Source organism: Polyodon spathula, chromosome 3, assembly GCF_017654505.1.
Source record: "Polyodon spathula isolate WHYD16114869_AA chromosome 3, ASM1765450v1, whole genome shotgun sequence".
In the NCBI taxonomy this organism is placed as follows: domain Eukaryota; kingdom Metazoa; phylum Chordata; class Actinopteri; order Acipenseriformes; family Polyodontidae; genus Polyodon; species Polyodon spathula.
The window spans coordinates 7,235,299-7,252,304 of NC_054536.1; the positions used below are offsets into that span (position 1 = coordinate 7,235,299).

Below are 17,006 nucleotides of genomic sequence, written 5' to 3' on the forward strand. Positions count from 1 at the left end.
ATCTATAGTAAATAATTCTCAGCTAGCTAGTTAAGTCATCGCTGATAACCATGAATAATAGCTTCATAAATCTGCTAATGATGATGAAAGGGGGTATACTTCACAGCCAGTGTTAAACAAATTGAGTAATTCAAGAAACCTGTAAGACACAGGGACCATTTGCATGTCAATACAAACAGGCCAGCCGCCTATTGTTATACAAGACGGCTGATGTAAATAAACCCTGTTCGCCTTTTATTAGGGAGTCTCTTTGTGAATGCCTTGTTTAAATAGGGCACAAGACTAGCGTCTGTATAGCTCAAAGTATATAGCTGGGTGGCAACAGACCCCGGAAAACCACAGCCCAGTGCTAGTGCATGATCTGCAAAGCTAGCAGTAAGAGAAAACTGTTAATAAAACACTGACCACGTGAGTTGTTTAAACTCAGAGACTGTTATTACTACAGGGCTAATGGTCCTTGGGGAATTCAAGTACACAAGCTGTCTGCAATCCTGCTCCATTAAACACCCCAATTTTGGCAAGTAACTTCACCTTTAATGCATTTTTACCAGCGTTAACATCAACAAGAACCATCCCATTCGTTTAACTTTCAAATTGTGTAAACACGCAGCTTCGGGATATTTAAACGTTGGGTTATTGAAATAAAACGTAGTGGTTGAGAACTAGGAGACTATATTTAAAATATATGTTTGCTGTAAGTAAGACTTTTTAATCCGAGTCTGAGTCGTCAAATAAACCATAAACGTTTTATTTGAAAGAGATTCTCTCGAGGTAAGTTTTTGATGAATAACATTTTGCATACACTAATACTTAGTGGGGCTAGAGATCCTTTTGGACATCCTTTGGTATTCTGGGGATGTTATAAAAAAAATGCTTCTAATGAGATTTGAGGTGTTAATGAATTACAACAATAAAGTACCCCTGTAACTGTAAGCTTATTTAAAAAGTGAAACCCTAGCTCAAGGGAGGCCTCAACCTTTGCGTTTTTTAAGTCAAGATTGAAAACCTATTTTTATGATCTATTGTTTCCATTTTAAATCTGTCCCTTATTTTTTTTTACTGTTTTGCTATTTTTACTGTTCATTTATATATATATATATAATCTTTGTTTTTTTTATGTAGTGGTTTCATTACTGTTTTTATTGTTGATGTCTTGAACTGTTTTCTGTTAAGCACCTTGAGATGTGGCTGCCTTGAAAAGCTCTACACAAAGTTTGATTTGATTTGATTGTGTTTATGATGTACACCACTCACATTCTCAAAAAGGCATTCTACTGATGTTGACTTTTGTTCAAAGATTGTTACTCATTTAGCATCAATGGATTGATTAATCAGTGATCCATTGATACTAAATGTGTAAAAGGATTAACTAAAGAGAAATTCACAACACAGCTTTGCATTTGGTTTCCCACATTAAAAAAATATATTTGAGGTCCTACTGACAAAGCTCTTTAGTCCTATGTTAATGCATTGTTGCGGAGACAAGGGTACAAATTTACCTCATATTTACGATTTTAGGGAAATTCCTCTGCAAAAATGTACCCTTCACTTTGACCTGTGGCATAATACCTATTCAGAACTTTTATGGTTCTGGGTGATGAAGACCAAACACATTTAGTCAGAAAAAAAACTATATTATACAGTTCTTTAGGTCCAAGTTTGATTGTGGGTGAGACAAGAAAGCTTACCCTTTCAGCAGCCATTTTACAAAGCTGCCAGTCACATTGTCCAGAGACCATTCCAGTTAATGACTACGATATACTAGTGGTGTATGTTTTTAAGGGTTTTTATGGATAAACACATATTTTTAGATATTCTACTGACATTACAGCTATATGCTATTATGCTCTCAGTCAAATTCCATTACTTGTGTTGAACAGTAAAACCATTTCACAAAGTTATGTAAGAAGACAAACCTTTCCTATTGGGTTGGGACTAAATGTTTTCAGCTTTATGCAGAGTTCCAGAAGGATTGCTATACATCTTATAATAACTGCTTTTATCCAATCACACCACTCTGGACTGACAACAAACCACCTGTTTTTTTTGTAATCACAGATTCTGAGAGAATCAAACAATAACTAAAGCAGCAGTGCCAGAGTATTAAAATGCGTAGCTTATGAGTTATTTGAGTACTGTTAAACTCAGTGGATAGCAATTGGGGGTCAAAGCACTTGCTTTCATGGAAACTCTGGTTGTGTGAGCAAATTAAAATGTTCCTCAGTAAGGATGCTGTAACACTGCCATACTCATCTGATTACACAAATAGCAGGCATAAAAAAAGAGTGAATTAATTTGAAAAAATAAATAAATAAATGACTGGAGTTAGACCCAATTACAATGTACCAGACCTATCGACCAGTCAGAAAAAGGCACCAATAACCTAGGTCAGTTTTCAAAAAACTGAACTTCTGAAAAACTCTTTGAAGTAGCTATAAATGATAGAACCTCAGCAGCTATATAAAATTGTCAACAGAGGCTTGTTATTTATGGAACCGCAGCACACCCATCTCACACTCTATATCTCACAGAGAGCTGAACAGCACCAGTGACATTTACACCCCAGCAGTATGTTACAGCACCCTATACAACTTGTACCAGAAATCATATTTCATATAAAAGATCTGACTTTATTTACAAACCTAAATGAGGACTGAAGCCCATCTGACAGTAATTAGAACCAAAACACAGGCTTCCCAGTTATTCTACTATAAAAACACTGATTAGAGCAAGGCTAATATCACATAGCCTCTCTGTGACCCAATGTTATTAAACTGTCACAAATGCCTTTTCTATTACAAATTTGCAGTCCCAGAAAACGTCCGTCCGTCCGTCGCCCCCGCCCAAATTATTATCTTTTAAATATCCGATATGAAGCACATGGACGCCCTCGTAAAAACAGACCACACTTTTTTCTTTTTTTTTTATCTGACAAAAATATATATATATTTTTTAAATCTTTACAATAAAACAGGAAGGAGAATCGTACAAAGAGAAGTGCACATACTGTACAGTTTACACTTCTCTACTGTTTTTACTCCTCATTCGTGTCCTTTGTTTTACCCTGGTATTAGTGTGCATTTCTTCTATTTTTCTTTAAAGCAAATAACATACTTTAATACAAAGTGTGCAAAATAAGACCATATTTGGAATCCTTCAGTAAATTAAAAAAGAAATAAAAAAAGTTAAGGATCCTTTGTGTCCCCACAAAGCACGGGTCCCTTTTCTCTTCTTTCCACTTAAATTACATTTCCACATGAACTGTCTTATTTCAAGTAAAGTGCTCCTTAGCAGAACCTATAAGCTTTGCTTCATTTTCTTTTATTATTATTTTTTTTAGTTTAGGTTCAAGTTCAAAGAGGGGGGTGGGGGAAGTGGGGGGGGGGTCATACAAATTCCAACTTCCCGTGACCACTGTACATTCCCCAGTGAACTAAAGACAGCACTTTATCATTGTGGAGTTCCGACTGTCGCAATCTGTCACAAGTCATACAGCAGTTCTCGTGTCCGGTTACGGGAACCATGCATTCCAAGTCCAGTTTGGCTACCTGGCCCTTCTTCGAGTGGTGTCCATGAAAGCTGTAGTGCAAGCGGGACAGCATCTGCTGCCTCTGGTCCTGCAGTCTCTTGTTTTCACTGCGAAGCATCCGCAAGGCCAGCATGATGAGAAGCACTAGAATGAGTCCCCCTGCGATAGGCACAGCGATCACGGCAGCCCTGAACCACAGCTCTTTGGAGGATGTTAAATCCTGCGCCCTGGTGAGAAGATTCCTGCTGCTGTCGGGCTGATATCTTGTTCCATGATCTATGGAGGAAAAAAAAAAAACACACACACATAAAATAACACAAAATAAACGCATCAGTCAATTAAATTAAATAAATCAATTTTAAAAAATTATACATATGTAATCTTTATGTCCACTTGAACTAGATATCTAGTTCTCTATACAGGGATACATAAAAGCTTCTTGGTGGAAATCTTTTTAATTTGTAGCCATGCATTCCTCTGGTGCCTCCAATTACATTAAATGCAAAAAATCAATAGCAGCAGACATACGCTGTCTTGGCTGTCAAGGGTTTTACTGAGAGGGAGGGGCTTTGCTTACCTGAGCCATCCCCCCTGGGATACGAAACAACATCATGGAGTCCTCTGTAATTGCACATATCGTCGTGACAACACTCGAGCTTCTCCGAGGCCCCAGCGCGGCTCTCTGTCCTTCCGGCATGGCAAACGTCTGCTGTGTTTGCAAAAGGGTCCAAGCAGCCATGCGTGAGAGGGGAGTTTGTGTTCTGTGGGTCCAGAAGCCTGGTGAAGCAGGCACTTAACTCTGACTTACACATGTAACCTGTTGCCACGCAATGTGCTGCATCACAGTAGCATCTTATCTCCCCTGCAAAAACAATAGAAAAAGAAGAATTTTTATCAGCCCAACATTTTCACCAATTCAGAGAACACACAAAAAAGAAAAGTTTGTATTAAGGTGTATTTGGGTGATAGGGAACTTCAAACTTTGCTATGTACCAGTTTTATAAAAATTTTTTTTTTTTTTTTTTTTTTTTTTTTTTTTTAATTAGATTGTTGTCCCTCTAAATGGTAACAAACATCAATAACAGTATAAATGTATTAATTTACAAGAATGTAACTAACTTTACTAATTTACCAGGTGCCCACTATCCACTGCCTTAGTTATAACCATGGTCCATCGGTATGTTTCTGCAAGTGCCTTTGTCCAATGCAGTTAACAGCCTGACTAAATTTCTTGTGATTATTTTAATCTTAATAAATTCATATACTGTTAATATATAACCTACTTAATGGGAAACAAAACTGAAGTAATTGCTGATTTATTATTCACAAGCCTCTGCTAACACACACATCGGTTAAAAATTATTTAGCTAACATCCAGTAAATGTATTAACTACAGCTAGCGCAATCTGCAAACTGTACGAGTTTATAACATTTTATTGTGTGAAATTAGGCCCCTATGTGTAATCTACACAAAGCAGTCATCTACTTCTTTAAGAGCTTTCCGTGCAAACTGGCCCTTTTAGTCAGTATTATAAAACAGGAACCGTGCAGCGTATAATTAGCGGTTTGTTTGCCAAAGTCAATTTCTTTCAGCGCAAATGGAAACTCATCAAAAGAGGGTGAAAATACTACGGCCGAGCCTCTCTTCAGTTTGCACGGGATCCGTGCGGTCCAGAAAGGGAGAAACGTTCAGATTGCAAATATCTACAAACTACATGAAAAAAAAAAAAAAAACTCACATTAATCAATGAAACGCTGGAACAAAAAACAAACAAAAAAAAAAAAACCTTTGAAATGATACACTCCATATTGAATTCTGTGTTTCTCGAGTTCTTAAAGACGCAGAACACATTTTACTGTAACTTTATGTTTAATATTTTTTATACTTACAAAACATATATACGGTAGTCTGTTTTGAGCTTTAAGTGCTAGGTGATTAACCAAATAATAATAATAATAATAATAATAATAATAATAATAATAATAATAACAATAATAATAATAGCAGCGTAAATAAATCTGTAGTATGGCGCCTTCAAAGTGGGATTAAATAATAATCAAACTGAAAAAAACTACTATGAATTCGTCCCTTTGCTTCCAGCCCGTCTACATTTGAAGTGGAGGGATTTTGTCTGTTTAAATCTAATGACCATTGTGTTTGGACAGAAGAACTAAAAACATAAAGTCCATTGTGTGTAAACGGCGACTGAAAGGTCTACCTGCGACTGCACTAACGCTGGCCCCCGTTTCATGCACCTAGGTTTTCCTAACAAATGCAAGTTTATGTGAACCCGAAACGACACCGGCAAATTTGCCATTGTAGAAGAGTAGGGATATAGTATCAATAACGACTTTACCGCTGTGCTATAAGTTTAATGTAATCAAAGTGTTTTTGTTTTTTCCATCGGGGTGCACAACACACGTCTAATGCACGCTATACCCACGAAGCTTACTTTATTATTATTGTTATTATTATTTTTAACTGTCAGCGTATAGCTATCGATAGTTAAAGTTGCTGTTAGTGTTGTTATACAAAACACGGAGTTCAAAAATGGCCTCCCTTTAATGTTTTGGAGGTCTCAGTAAATTATACTGCTACAAATAAAGATGGCTGCAGGCTTTTCCTCGGGTTTCTGAAGTGAACTACAGGACACAAGTCTCTCTGGCCCTGCAATTATAACTAGTCACATACTTTCGGTATCTGACTTCGCAGCCGTCTGGATCACTCCCTGTTTCTGTCTCTGCGCCTCTGATGGGACCACAACTCCATCTTTCTACCGCCTGCAAATCTATTATTTACGGCTAATTATATACCCCTCTTTCCCAAAATAAATACCGCAGCACATAATTGCACTACAGATGATCTCTTAACATTATATCTGAAACGTAATTAGAGGAGTAAAATAAACCCATGTTTAAACCACGTTTAAAACGAAGTTAGAATAAATGGCGTTTAAAAAAAAAACACTGTCTGTAGCAAATTGCGGACACACTATTTTCGTACTGTACTATAATTGTAGCCGCCACAATTTAAAATAAAGTTAAAGCCCAGCTCAGTGTGTATATATATATATATATATATATATATATATATATATATATAATATATATATATATTATTTCCTATTATTATATTAAGGCCATGTCTGCTCTGAGCAGTAAGCAAAACATTTTGACAACAACTACACCTGAGTGACAAGTACCGCCAATCGGTGAATGGTATGATACGAAATACCCAGCTCTTACTAACAGGACAATAGGCAGGGCATTAATGCTGCCCTTTATTTCTTTTATTACAGTAACGTCATTTAGCTCTGAACACAGTCATTTGGCTCACCTATAAATCCCTGGGTGTTGAGACAGACTGTCACTATGTGAAGGTTTTAATTTATTTTTAAATGCCACAGTGTAATATATAGACGCGGTGCTGGTATATATCTGGGTGAAAAATAGACCACAGAATGACGTGTATTACCAGGATCTCTCCACCAAAAGTGCAATATATCTGTGTTGTTACCTTGTCTTTCGCTTAACTGCCTCAAAATATTTGGGCTCAAAGTGCACACTGTGTTGTCCTTCACTGCAAATATAACCAATATATTCTTCCTCTCACCTTTTGTCAGAAGTACTGCCATGGCACACAGTTCCAGTTGCAGCCAAATGGAAATGAAACTGGAATGGCGATCCATTTAAGAAGACAAGTTTAAAATTAAACTCAAATCGTGTTTTCTAGATCCTTGGACTCGGCGCAACTCTGCAACGTTGCATGTGTACGATCAAAACACACGTTGTAAAACAAAATGTGTTGTTATTCTTAACAGGTATCCCTGCAGTCCTCTCGAAAACTAGCAAAAGCATCTAAAATGTGAACTGAAGTTTTACACTGTATGCAACCAATTTTATCTGTTAAAGACGCCGGCGTAACGAACTGTAAAAAAAAAAAAAAAACAAGTAAAGTATATGGAAATTAAATAAGAACCGCTCTCACGTTCACCGGATTGCAATAATAACCATGTCGTTCCACAAAAAAAAAAAAAAAAAAAAAAAAAAAATATGAATCCACTCGACAAGGCTCAATATCCAAAAACAACCAACCAAGCTAGCATAGCTACTTCTGAGTAAATCAATGAAGTTGCAACAGAAATAACTCCGGCTACAGCACAACCTAACCAAACAACCCCGCCCTCCTTGGAATTGATTGGCTTATTCGCTGTTCTATTAACATATATTGGATAGGATTGGTTTTCAGGACGGTCAGACAGAGAGTCGTGCCGCCCTCTTAAAAACGAGGCTCAAAGATTCCTGGAGCAGGTGACGTCACAGGAGCGAACACCGATCTTTATTGGAGTTTACTGTACTTCATGTGGCACTGACAATAAACACATTTTAATAGTCCATTTCAAATGTGTCAGACATACAGTAGTTAGAATGATACATCAGGTAAAGGTTAGGTTTTATAAAAAAAAAAAAAAAAAAAAAAAAAAAAAAAAAAACATTAGTAAATTAAAGTATGACAAATGCAAATTATAGTATATATATATATTCATAAGAGACTAGTCGACCAGATATATGTAGTCGTGTAGTGCTAAGTACCTTAAATGATATGTTAACTAACACCTTTTCTGGAGACTGGTGAAAACAAGATAAACGAATCTGATACCGACTTTAAGTGCAGAGACATGTATGAACATCAAGTAATGTCTTTTGTGACATATTGAGGATATATTCAATATTGTATACTATAACATATTGTGGGTACTTTTTGTACATTATATATATGTGTGTGTGTGTTAGTGTGTAAATATTGGTGGGCAAAGATTTAATGGTGTATGTAATATATACTTCTGTGCATATAATACATACATATAAACTGTCAGTAAAAATCTGCAGCAAGACAGTAAAAAGCAGTTCTACAGAAACATATATTCTATAGAGACACCAGTGGGTGCTGAAGAATTCACCGGCACCTGGGAGAGCCTGGTTCACTTGTGCTGTGCGAGTGGATGGTGGTGTAGGCGGGGCAGCCAGCCAGTTAGTGAAATTAGCAATCCGAAAGGGCACAAGGCGCCAGCTAGACAACACAGACAGAGACTGACACGCAATTATCGCCCAAAACAATCCCGTGCAAACACACAGCCCAGTCTGATCGATATCAAAGCCCAACCCGATCCTCTTTACTGATGTGTGAATTACTTTGCTCGTCCCGTCTGCAGCTTCAGAAGGAAAACACTCGAAGCTAAAAAAGAAACCACGTTAAATAAAAAATAACCGCGTTAGATTAAACAATGGAGATACTGCCTCTAAAAGATACAAGGCAGTCTATGGAAATTGTATACCGGGGTAAACGAGGCAATGAGAGTTGTGATCATGAATTTGTGAAATGAATATTCTTTCTTGCATTTTTCCATCCTTCCAGAACAAAACATAATTTTCCATTTTTGTATTTTTGTTAAAAAGCATAATAAAAACGGAACCATGGAAAATTTCATGGAAACCCCCTTAAAAAGAGATGCAGAAACCACGTTCTCTGCATCACATTTTCTGCTTGTCATTATGATAAAGAATCCTGTTAACCGGTAACAATTAATCTGAATATGACATCCATCAATCAATCAATCAATCTATTTTATACAGCGCCTTTCATAGTGGACCACCATCACAAAGCGCTTTACAAGACGCAGTAACAACAAGAAAACCCATAATACTTTAAATACAGAAATACATAATACATGATATACAGTAAAATAAATGCATTTAAAAAATAATAAAATTAAATACATGAAATACAGTGGAAAGTGCCAGTTGGACTATGGCAATGGTATGTATTAAGATTTGATAAGAGTGTGCATGCTATGGTTATAAAATTGAAATGACAATGCCTTTCCCTTGCACTAAAAATAGAACATTAAGAAATGTGACGGACGATTGTGTTCGTTGTATAGGTTATTATAGCTACACACAAAACAGGGGCACATAAAAATAATTGGGCGCAAGCCATCATTACAGTGTGCTTTTCTATAATTAACTTCAGGCTAATCCTTTAACAACACCATATCTTTGAATGCCCACGGCAGCACGGGTCCAGCCAGGTACTGGTATTTGCAGAGCACGCCGTCGCTGTTGTCTCCGTTGTCTCTGTTATCAGCTTGAGGGACTTCATCTTAGATAAACATTTATTTTTTATCGATTGCCCCCAAAACGGGAGAGATTCTGTGGAAGTGTCTTGTGTCAACCCACATTCAATTTCAATAGTACACGTTACCCACTGGCTTACTATTATTAATAAGCAGCTAATTTACAAACAAGCTATTTCGCCACAGTCGTGTGTTTTTACAAACATGGTTAAAATCCTGACTTGTGACTGTTGCTAGTATGTCCCTATAAGCGTAGCATATCATTCTAGCATTATGAATTGCCGCCTTCTTTTACTATACGTTTACACACTGTCTGCGGGTGGTTCTAAAGCAGTAATTGCATTATGTGTTGTGTCGTGTGATGAAACCCGAGACACAAACAAGACCACTTAAACAATCCCAAGCAGAAGTCGATCGGTGTCAGAAGGCAGAGAAATATATTTTCACCCCCAAGGGGAAAAAAACTGGATAGGCAACAATTATCTTAATTGTAGGTAACGACTCGGAGGCGCCACTCCAGGATCTGCTTTGCATCACCCAGCCTAAAGTAAAGAAACAGGCTTCATTTGAAAGCAACTATACCTCGCTCTATAACCCTCACGTTGCTTGACTGTAGATACAGTAATTGGATGCATTTTTTTTCTCTATTCTTGCCAGTGAATACTATCCTTTATCTAAATGAATCTGTGTTTATACACAGACTGGGTTGGGCTAAGAGGAGGATGTCAGTTACTTGAGAATAATACTAACCCGAGATCCTTGTCTGGCGGAATCACATGCCCTCCCTCCCACACTTATCTCCGATCTTCTCCCTTTATCAGCAGAGCCTGCGTTTGTATTGCCATTATGAAACACTGTCTGTCTGCCTGCACTGTGTACTCCGGATCAATCCCTGTAAACTGCTGCTGTACTTTGAATACATGTTATTTTGCAGAAGACGATACAGTGTTGTGATAAGGCAGCGCCATGCAGGTGGAGATGCACTCTTGTGCGCAAGTGGAGTCTCTTATCTTTCAAAGCAGAACAAGCAGCTTTGCATGTCTTAACATTGCGCTGTGTCCCTTTTCATGAATAACAAGACATAATACTGTGTCCAGAAGGAAATAACGTACTGTATATTTCATGAATATTCACTAGCAGCTCAACACGTTATCATGAAAACAAAACAAAACAAAAAACTTATCTTGAACAACCGGAGTTCCTAAATTGCGTAACGCATTCTAGAATGGTGTGTTACAACCAGAAATATAGCTCTGGCTATTTTATTTTATTTTCACAAAGATTCACACGAATTTTTAAAGTCATCTGGAGCTATACATATGTACCTACTATCGTCTAATTTCACCTTTTTGTAACTATTTGTGCTTAACCAAATATTAGCGTTTCTAGCTCTTAAATCTGATTTAATTGAGTTAAAGCCGGTAGTAGCATAAACTGGAAGATATGGTTTTCAGTATGGCAGCATGAACTGAGCATACCACTCTCCCAAGCCCAAGACTAACTGAAGGCCATAGCACTATTTAAAACACTGCTGGGAATTTGTATTTTATTGGTTTCTAAAAGGTAAAGCTTTTTTATTGTACTGTAATGGACTGCATCAGGTAAACACTTAGACTATGCAATGTTGCCCTCTGCTGACACAAAGCATATACAGCAGCTATGAGTGGATTGCAGAACTAAAATCTTAATCCGGTCGACACTCTCTCTCTCTCTCTCTCTCTCTCTCTCTCTATATATACATACATACATACACACACACACACACACACACACACACACACACACACACACACACACACACACACACTCCTGTATTCTCATAGTGACTATCAAAAATATTGATAGTCTTATTTTATTTTTATTAAGTGCGACTGTCTTAATGTATGAGTTAATTTGAAACACAGGGTAGACTATCATTAATACAGATTCTTTTTAAAATAGACACCTTCCATATCATGTTTTAAAAACTCTATTCGCCCTCTATTAAAAGTTGCTTGCACATTTTTTTTTTCAACCTTGTGCTGGGAAAGTGACAGAACTCAGTTAAAATTAAGTCCGTAAAAAATACAATTGTTGTATCATACCAACGTGCAGGGGGGAAGATAACCAAGGTTAATATATTGATTGGTTGGGAAGCTTAGGTGCCTAATATGTAAATGTATTGAGAAACCCAGTAGAATTAAATTTTGTGATTGTCTGAGATCAAGACAAACGATTTAACCCAAAAAATCCACCAGTACACTTGTATTTTAGTTGTGTAGTTAATACATCATGCCCACATTGTTATAATCCTTCAAGATTATATTCAAAAATGTTCATCTCCTCTTTTTGTGAAGGTACATAGTCAGTATAATTATTGTCTAAAATATCTTTGTCGTAAATTGTCAAATTAGATTTTTCTTTTTTTCTACAGGGATTATTTCTTAGCAGACGCTCTTATCCAGGGTGACTTAAAATTGTTACAAGACAGCACACTATTTTTTACATACAATTACCCATTTACACAGTTGGGTTTTTACTAGAGCAATCTAGGCAAAGTACCTTTCTCAAGGGATTGAACTAACGACCCTCTGGTCAACAGTCCAGAGCCCTAACCACTACTCCACACGGCTGCTCTATTATTACAGTACATTGTTACAAAAAATATAATGAACATGATCTTAGATCTATTTCCAACTCAGGTTCACAATTAAGACAGTCATACAACAGTTTGCAGTATTCCAAGGGTTTAAACCTGGACACTGAATTCCTCTTTGAAAATGTGCCTTTGCCTTTCAGAATATGGCCTCTAGTCTATTTCTAGCAGCCATTTTAAACTGTATACAAGAGCACTTCCCTGCTCCTTCTTGCAACACACCTTTTCTTGCTGGTGTTATACTGTTACAATTATTTAATATATAGGTTTTTGGTAGAGTAAACTTAAAACAAGGCAGTTCGCAGGGACACTTACTGAAAGGTAACCTAGGGGAGGGCAATGTGTTAAACGATGCCTAATTGTTTAAGCTAGGGGAGTGTCACTTGAATGATATGACAATGCATATAGAAACCCACAGAGGGGTAACATTGTCTGAGATGTAAATTATCAATTCTCACTGGGTTTGTGAAATAAGTACCAATGAGGACACTGCACTGGGGAGCAAAGTCACAAGCCACCAGACTTCTATTAATACCTCACCTGTACAGGCTAGACTGGGAGGCGACAGTGATAGTGATCTGTGGTTAGTCCAATGCAGGATAGCATCCAGTCCCACCAGACAAACATACAAGTGCAATCATATATAATATGAAAGAAGCATGCACAATTTATAATGTGCAATACAATTGCAATATTTTGGTCATAGGTATGTTTTCCTGGTGAAAAAAAAATGGAAATTCTGAACATTTAAATGGAAAATCTAGATACAGAATGGTTAATTTTATTTTAATATGTTAACATGAATTTCCTACCATGGTTGTAAGTGCTATTACAAACATGAAACTGTGACATGCACTATATTCCACCCCTTAAAGTGTGTATCTGAGGATGTGCATAAACACTTAAACTTGCTGATCAAAATACTTTTAGACAATGATTCACCTTTGGCAAAAGATCAAATATTGTATCCCTAATGAATTTAAAGACAACATCTTATATTCCCAGATTTTCCTTTTCTAGTAAAATCTAAATTAGATATCCATCACCAGGGACCATAAACAATTATATGGTTGGACGATTAATATCCACAAATCCCCCCACCCCCCCAGTATGTTCTCATTCGGCATTTATTGTACTTTCCTAAAGAAACTGGGTTTGTGCACATGTGTAATCTCAAAGTGCAACAATTTATAATCTACAGGATGTAAATGAAAATCATCTCTCTCTCTCTCTCTCTCTATGTTCTAATAACTACAGTACTGTGCAAAAGTTTTAGGCAGGTGTGAAAAAATGCTGTAAAGAATGCTTTAAAAAAGACATGTTAATAGTTTATATTTATTAATTAACTAAATGCAAAGTGAGTGAACAGAAGAAAAATCTACATCAAATCCATATTTGGTGTGACCTCCCTTTACCTTCAAAACAGCATCAATTTTTCTAGGTACACTTGCACAAAGTCAGGGATTTTGTAGGCATATAGTCAGGTGTATGATTAAACAATTACACCAAACAGGTGCTAATGATCATCAATTCAATATGTAGGTTGAAATACAATCATTAACTGAAACAGAAACAGCTGTGTAGGAGGAATAAAACTGGGTGAGGAACAGCCAAACTCAGCTAACAAGGTGAGGTTGCTGAAGACAGTTTACTGTCAAAAGTCATACACCGTGGCAAGACTGAGCACAGCAACAAGACACAAGGTAGTTATACTGTATCAGCAAGGTCTCTCCCAGGCAAAAATTTCAAGCAGACAGGGGTTTCCAGATGTGCTGTCCAAGCTCTTTTGAAGAAGCACAAAGAAACAATTGAATTGATGATCATTAGCACCTGTTTGGTATAATTATTTAATCACACACCTGACTATATGCCTACAAAATCCCTGACTTTGTGCAAGTGTACCTAGAAAAATTGATGCTGTTTTGAAGGCAAAGGGTGGTCACACCAAATATTCATTTGATGTAGATTTTTCTTCTGTTCACTCGCTTTGCATTTTGTTAATTGATAAATATAAACTATTAACATGTATATTTTTGAAAGCATTCTTACTTTTTTCACACCTGCCTAAAACTTTTGCACAGTACTGTATGTATGTATATACAGCTCTAGAAAAAATTAAGAGACCACTGCAAAATTATCAGTTTCTCTGGTTTTACTATTTATAGGTATGTGTTTGGGTAAAATGAACATTTTTGTTTTATTCTATAAACTACTGACAACATTTCTCCCAAATTCCAAATAAAAATATTGTCATTTAGCGCATTTATTTGCAGAAAATGACAACTGGTCAAAATAACAAAAAAGATGAAGTGTTGTCAGACCTCGAATAATGCAAAGAAAATAAGTTCATATTCATTTTTAACCACCACAATACTAATGTTTTAACTTAGGAAGAGTTCAGAAATCAATATTTGGTGGAATAACCCTGATTTTCAATCACAGCTTTCATGCGTCTTGGCATGCTCTCCACCAGTCTTTCACATTGATGTTGGTTGACTTTATGCCACTCCTGGCGCGAAAATTCAAGCAGCTCAGCTTTGTTTGATGGCTTGTGACCATCCATCTTCCTCTTGATCACATTCCAGAGGTTTTCAATGGGGTTCAGGTCTGGAGATTGGGCTGGCCATGACAGGGTCTTGATGTGGTGGTCCTCCATCCACACCTTGATTGACCTGGCTGTGTGGCATGGAGCAATCCTCAGAGTTGGGGAACATTGTCAGAGCAGAAGGAAGCAAGTTTTCTTCCAGGACAACCTTGTACTTGGCTTGATTTATGTGTCCTTCACAAAGACAAATCTGCCCTATTCCAGCCTTGCTGAAGCACCCCCAGATCATCACCGATCCTCCACCACATTTCACAGTGGGTGCGAGACACTGTGGCTTGTAGGCCACTCCAGGTCTCCGTCTAACCATTAGACGACCAGGTGTTGGGCAAAGCTGAAAATTGGACTCATCAGAGAAGATGACCTTACTCCAGTCCTCTACGGTTCAATCCTTATGGTCTTTTGCAAACCTCAGCCTGGCTCTTCTTTGCTTCTCATTGATGAAGGGCTTTTTTTCTAGCTTTGCACGACTTCAGCCCTGCCCCTAGGAGCCTGTTTCGAACCGTCCTCGCCGTGCACTTCACCCCAGCTGCCGTTTGCCATTCTTTTTGTAGGTCACTTGATGTCATCCTACGGTTGCCGAGTGACATTCGAATGAGTTGGCGGTCATCCCGGTCAGTGGAGAGTCGTTTTCGCCCTCTGCCGGTCTGTAGCTTTGTTGTCCCCAATGTGTGCTGCTTGACCTTGTTCTTATGAACCGCCGTCTTTGAAATTTTAAGGATGGAAGTAACCTGACGCTTACTGTATCCCTCTGCCAGTAAAGACAGAATTGAACCCTTATTTTCCTCACTCAAAACTTTCCTTTTCAACTCTTTGGGCATGGTCAATAGTTATTTTTTGATTCCAATTACTTTTGAGGTACTACTAGCACTGTTTTGCCATCCAGCTGGTCCTATTGCAAGAGGATAGTGATGACCACAGGAGTGTTTTTTATACTTTTCCTCGTTAAATAAGATTTGGTTCAGGTGATCCCCTAATCAGTACCTCATTCAGTAGAATGAGGTGTGCCTGTGCTGGAATTCAACAGACACTGGAATGGAATGGCTGCCATACATGTACAGATTCTAATTTAAGAAAAATTTGCAGTGGTCTCAATTTTTTCCAGAGCTGTATGTGTGTGTGTGTGTGTGTGTGTAATATATATATATATATATATATATATATATATATATATATATATATATATATATATATATATATATATATAGGATGCATATTGTTTATGAACAATTGCGCGTACTGGGTAATGTTGGGGATACCGTGAACCTGGCACTTGGAACTAACATTCATGGCTGATTAAAAAGCAATCCACTCCATGGCTCAAACCCATTACCTGAAGGAACCGTTCTCCAGACACACAGGAGCAGTGTCTCCAGACTCATCTGGACTTCACTGGCAAAAACCTAATTGGTAACAGTCAGCTAGCTTTATGTAATTGTACACAAATGTTAATGAAATTATAGTTTGGCACATTTTTAGTGTCACGCATTTCATTATAAAATTGGGCACACAACATAAAAGGAACCCTATATAGTACTTAACTATCAAAACACTAATTTTTATATATATATATATATATATATTATATATATATATATATATATATATATATATGAATGGATCAAAACCTTAGATTAAATCTCAACATATATTTTAGTAAAGCTATTACCCTGTGACTGTTGTAGTGATGTATTATACAATCAAAGTTTGCCAGAACTGGTACATGTTAATTGTTAGCCATTAAGGAAATGCATGCTTACTTCCTTCAAACTTTACCTGGGAATGACTAGTTAAAACTAGTGATTAAGCTTCAAGTCCCAATTTAAAATTCAAGTGTCAGACATGAAACAGAGTACAGTACTGAGATCTCTAAAGACTGAAACTGTGATCCTTTCAGTTTTTTCATAAAGTGAATTGGAAGGAAAAAAAGGCTACATTACAATTCATGGTTCGTAGAGAACAGACATATAGTGCCTTGAAACAGACCTGGCAAATTTCACACAAAACTCTCCTGTAATTCAGCCCTAACCACAAACTGCGATTAGAAAGTTACTTACAACATAGCCTCGAGACTGATAGCTCATAGCCCATAGCTCAGCAGATCAT

General features: G+C 37.2%; 1 protein-coding gene across 1 annotated transcript; it reads right to left on the reverse strand.

Moving 5' to 3' along the window:
• Positions 1 to 1,467: 1,467 nt before the first annotated feature.
• Positions 1,468 to 7,628, reverse strand: LOC121311630 (BMP and activin membrane-bound inhibitor homolog). The gene is made up of 3 exons (XM_041243980.1): positions 7,143 to 7,628; positions 4,107 to 4,391; positions 1,468 to 3,805 (listed from the first exon to the last, which is right to left on the reverse strand). Exons 1-3 carry the CDS (start codon positions 7,216 to 7,218, stop codon positions 3,387 to 3,389), a joined length of 780 nt encoding a protein of 259 aa, XP_041099914.1. The 5' UTR covers positions 7,219 to 7,628; the 3' UTR covers positions 1,468 to 3,386.
• Between the last annotated feature and the right edge of the window lie 9,378 nt (positions 7,629 to 17,006).

Bases quoted from the DNA above. Each gene is read 5' to 3' on its own strand.
- LOC121311630 (XM_041243980.1), bottom strand. From the start codon at position 7,218: ATGGATCGCCATTCCAGTTTCATTTCCATTTGGCTGCAACTGGAACTG. The intron at 4,392-7,142 runs GTGAGAGGAAGA...TTGTTTTTGCAG, and splicing joins GGCAGTACTTCTGACAAAAG to GGGAGATAAGATGCTACTGT. The intron at 3,806-4,106 runs GTAAGCAAAGCC...TTTCCTCCATAG, and splicing joins TCCCAGGGGGGATGGCTCAG to ATCATGGAACAAGATATCAG.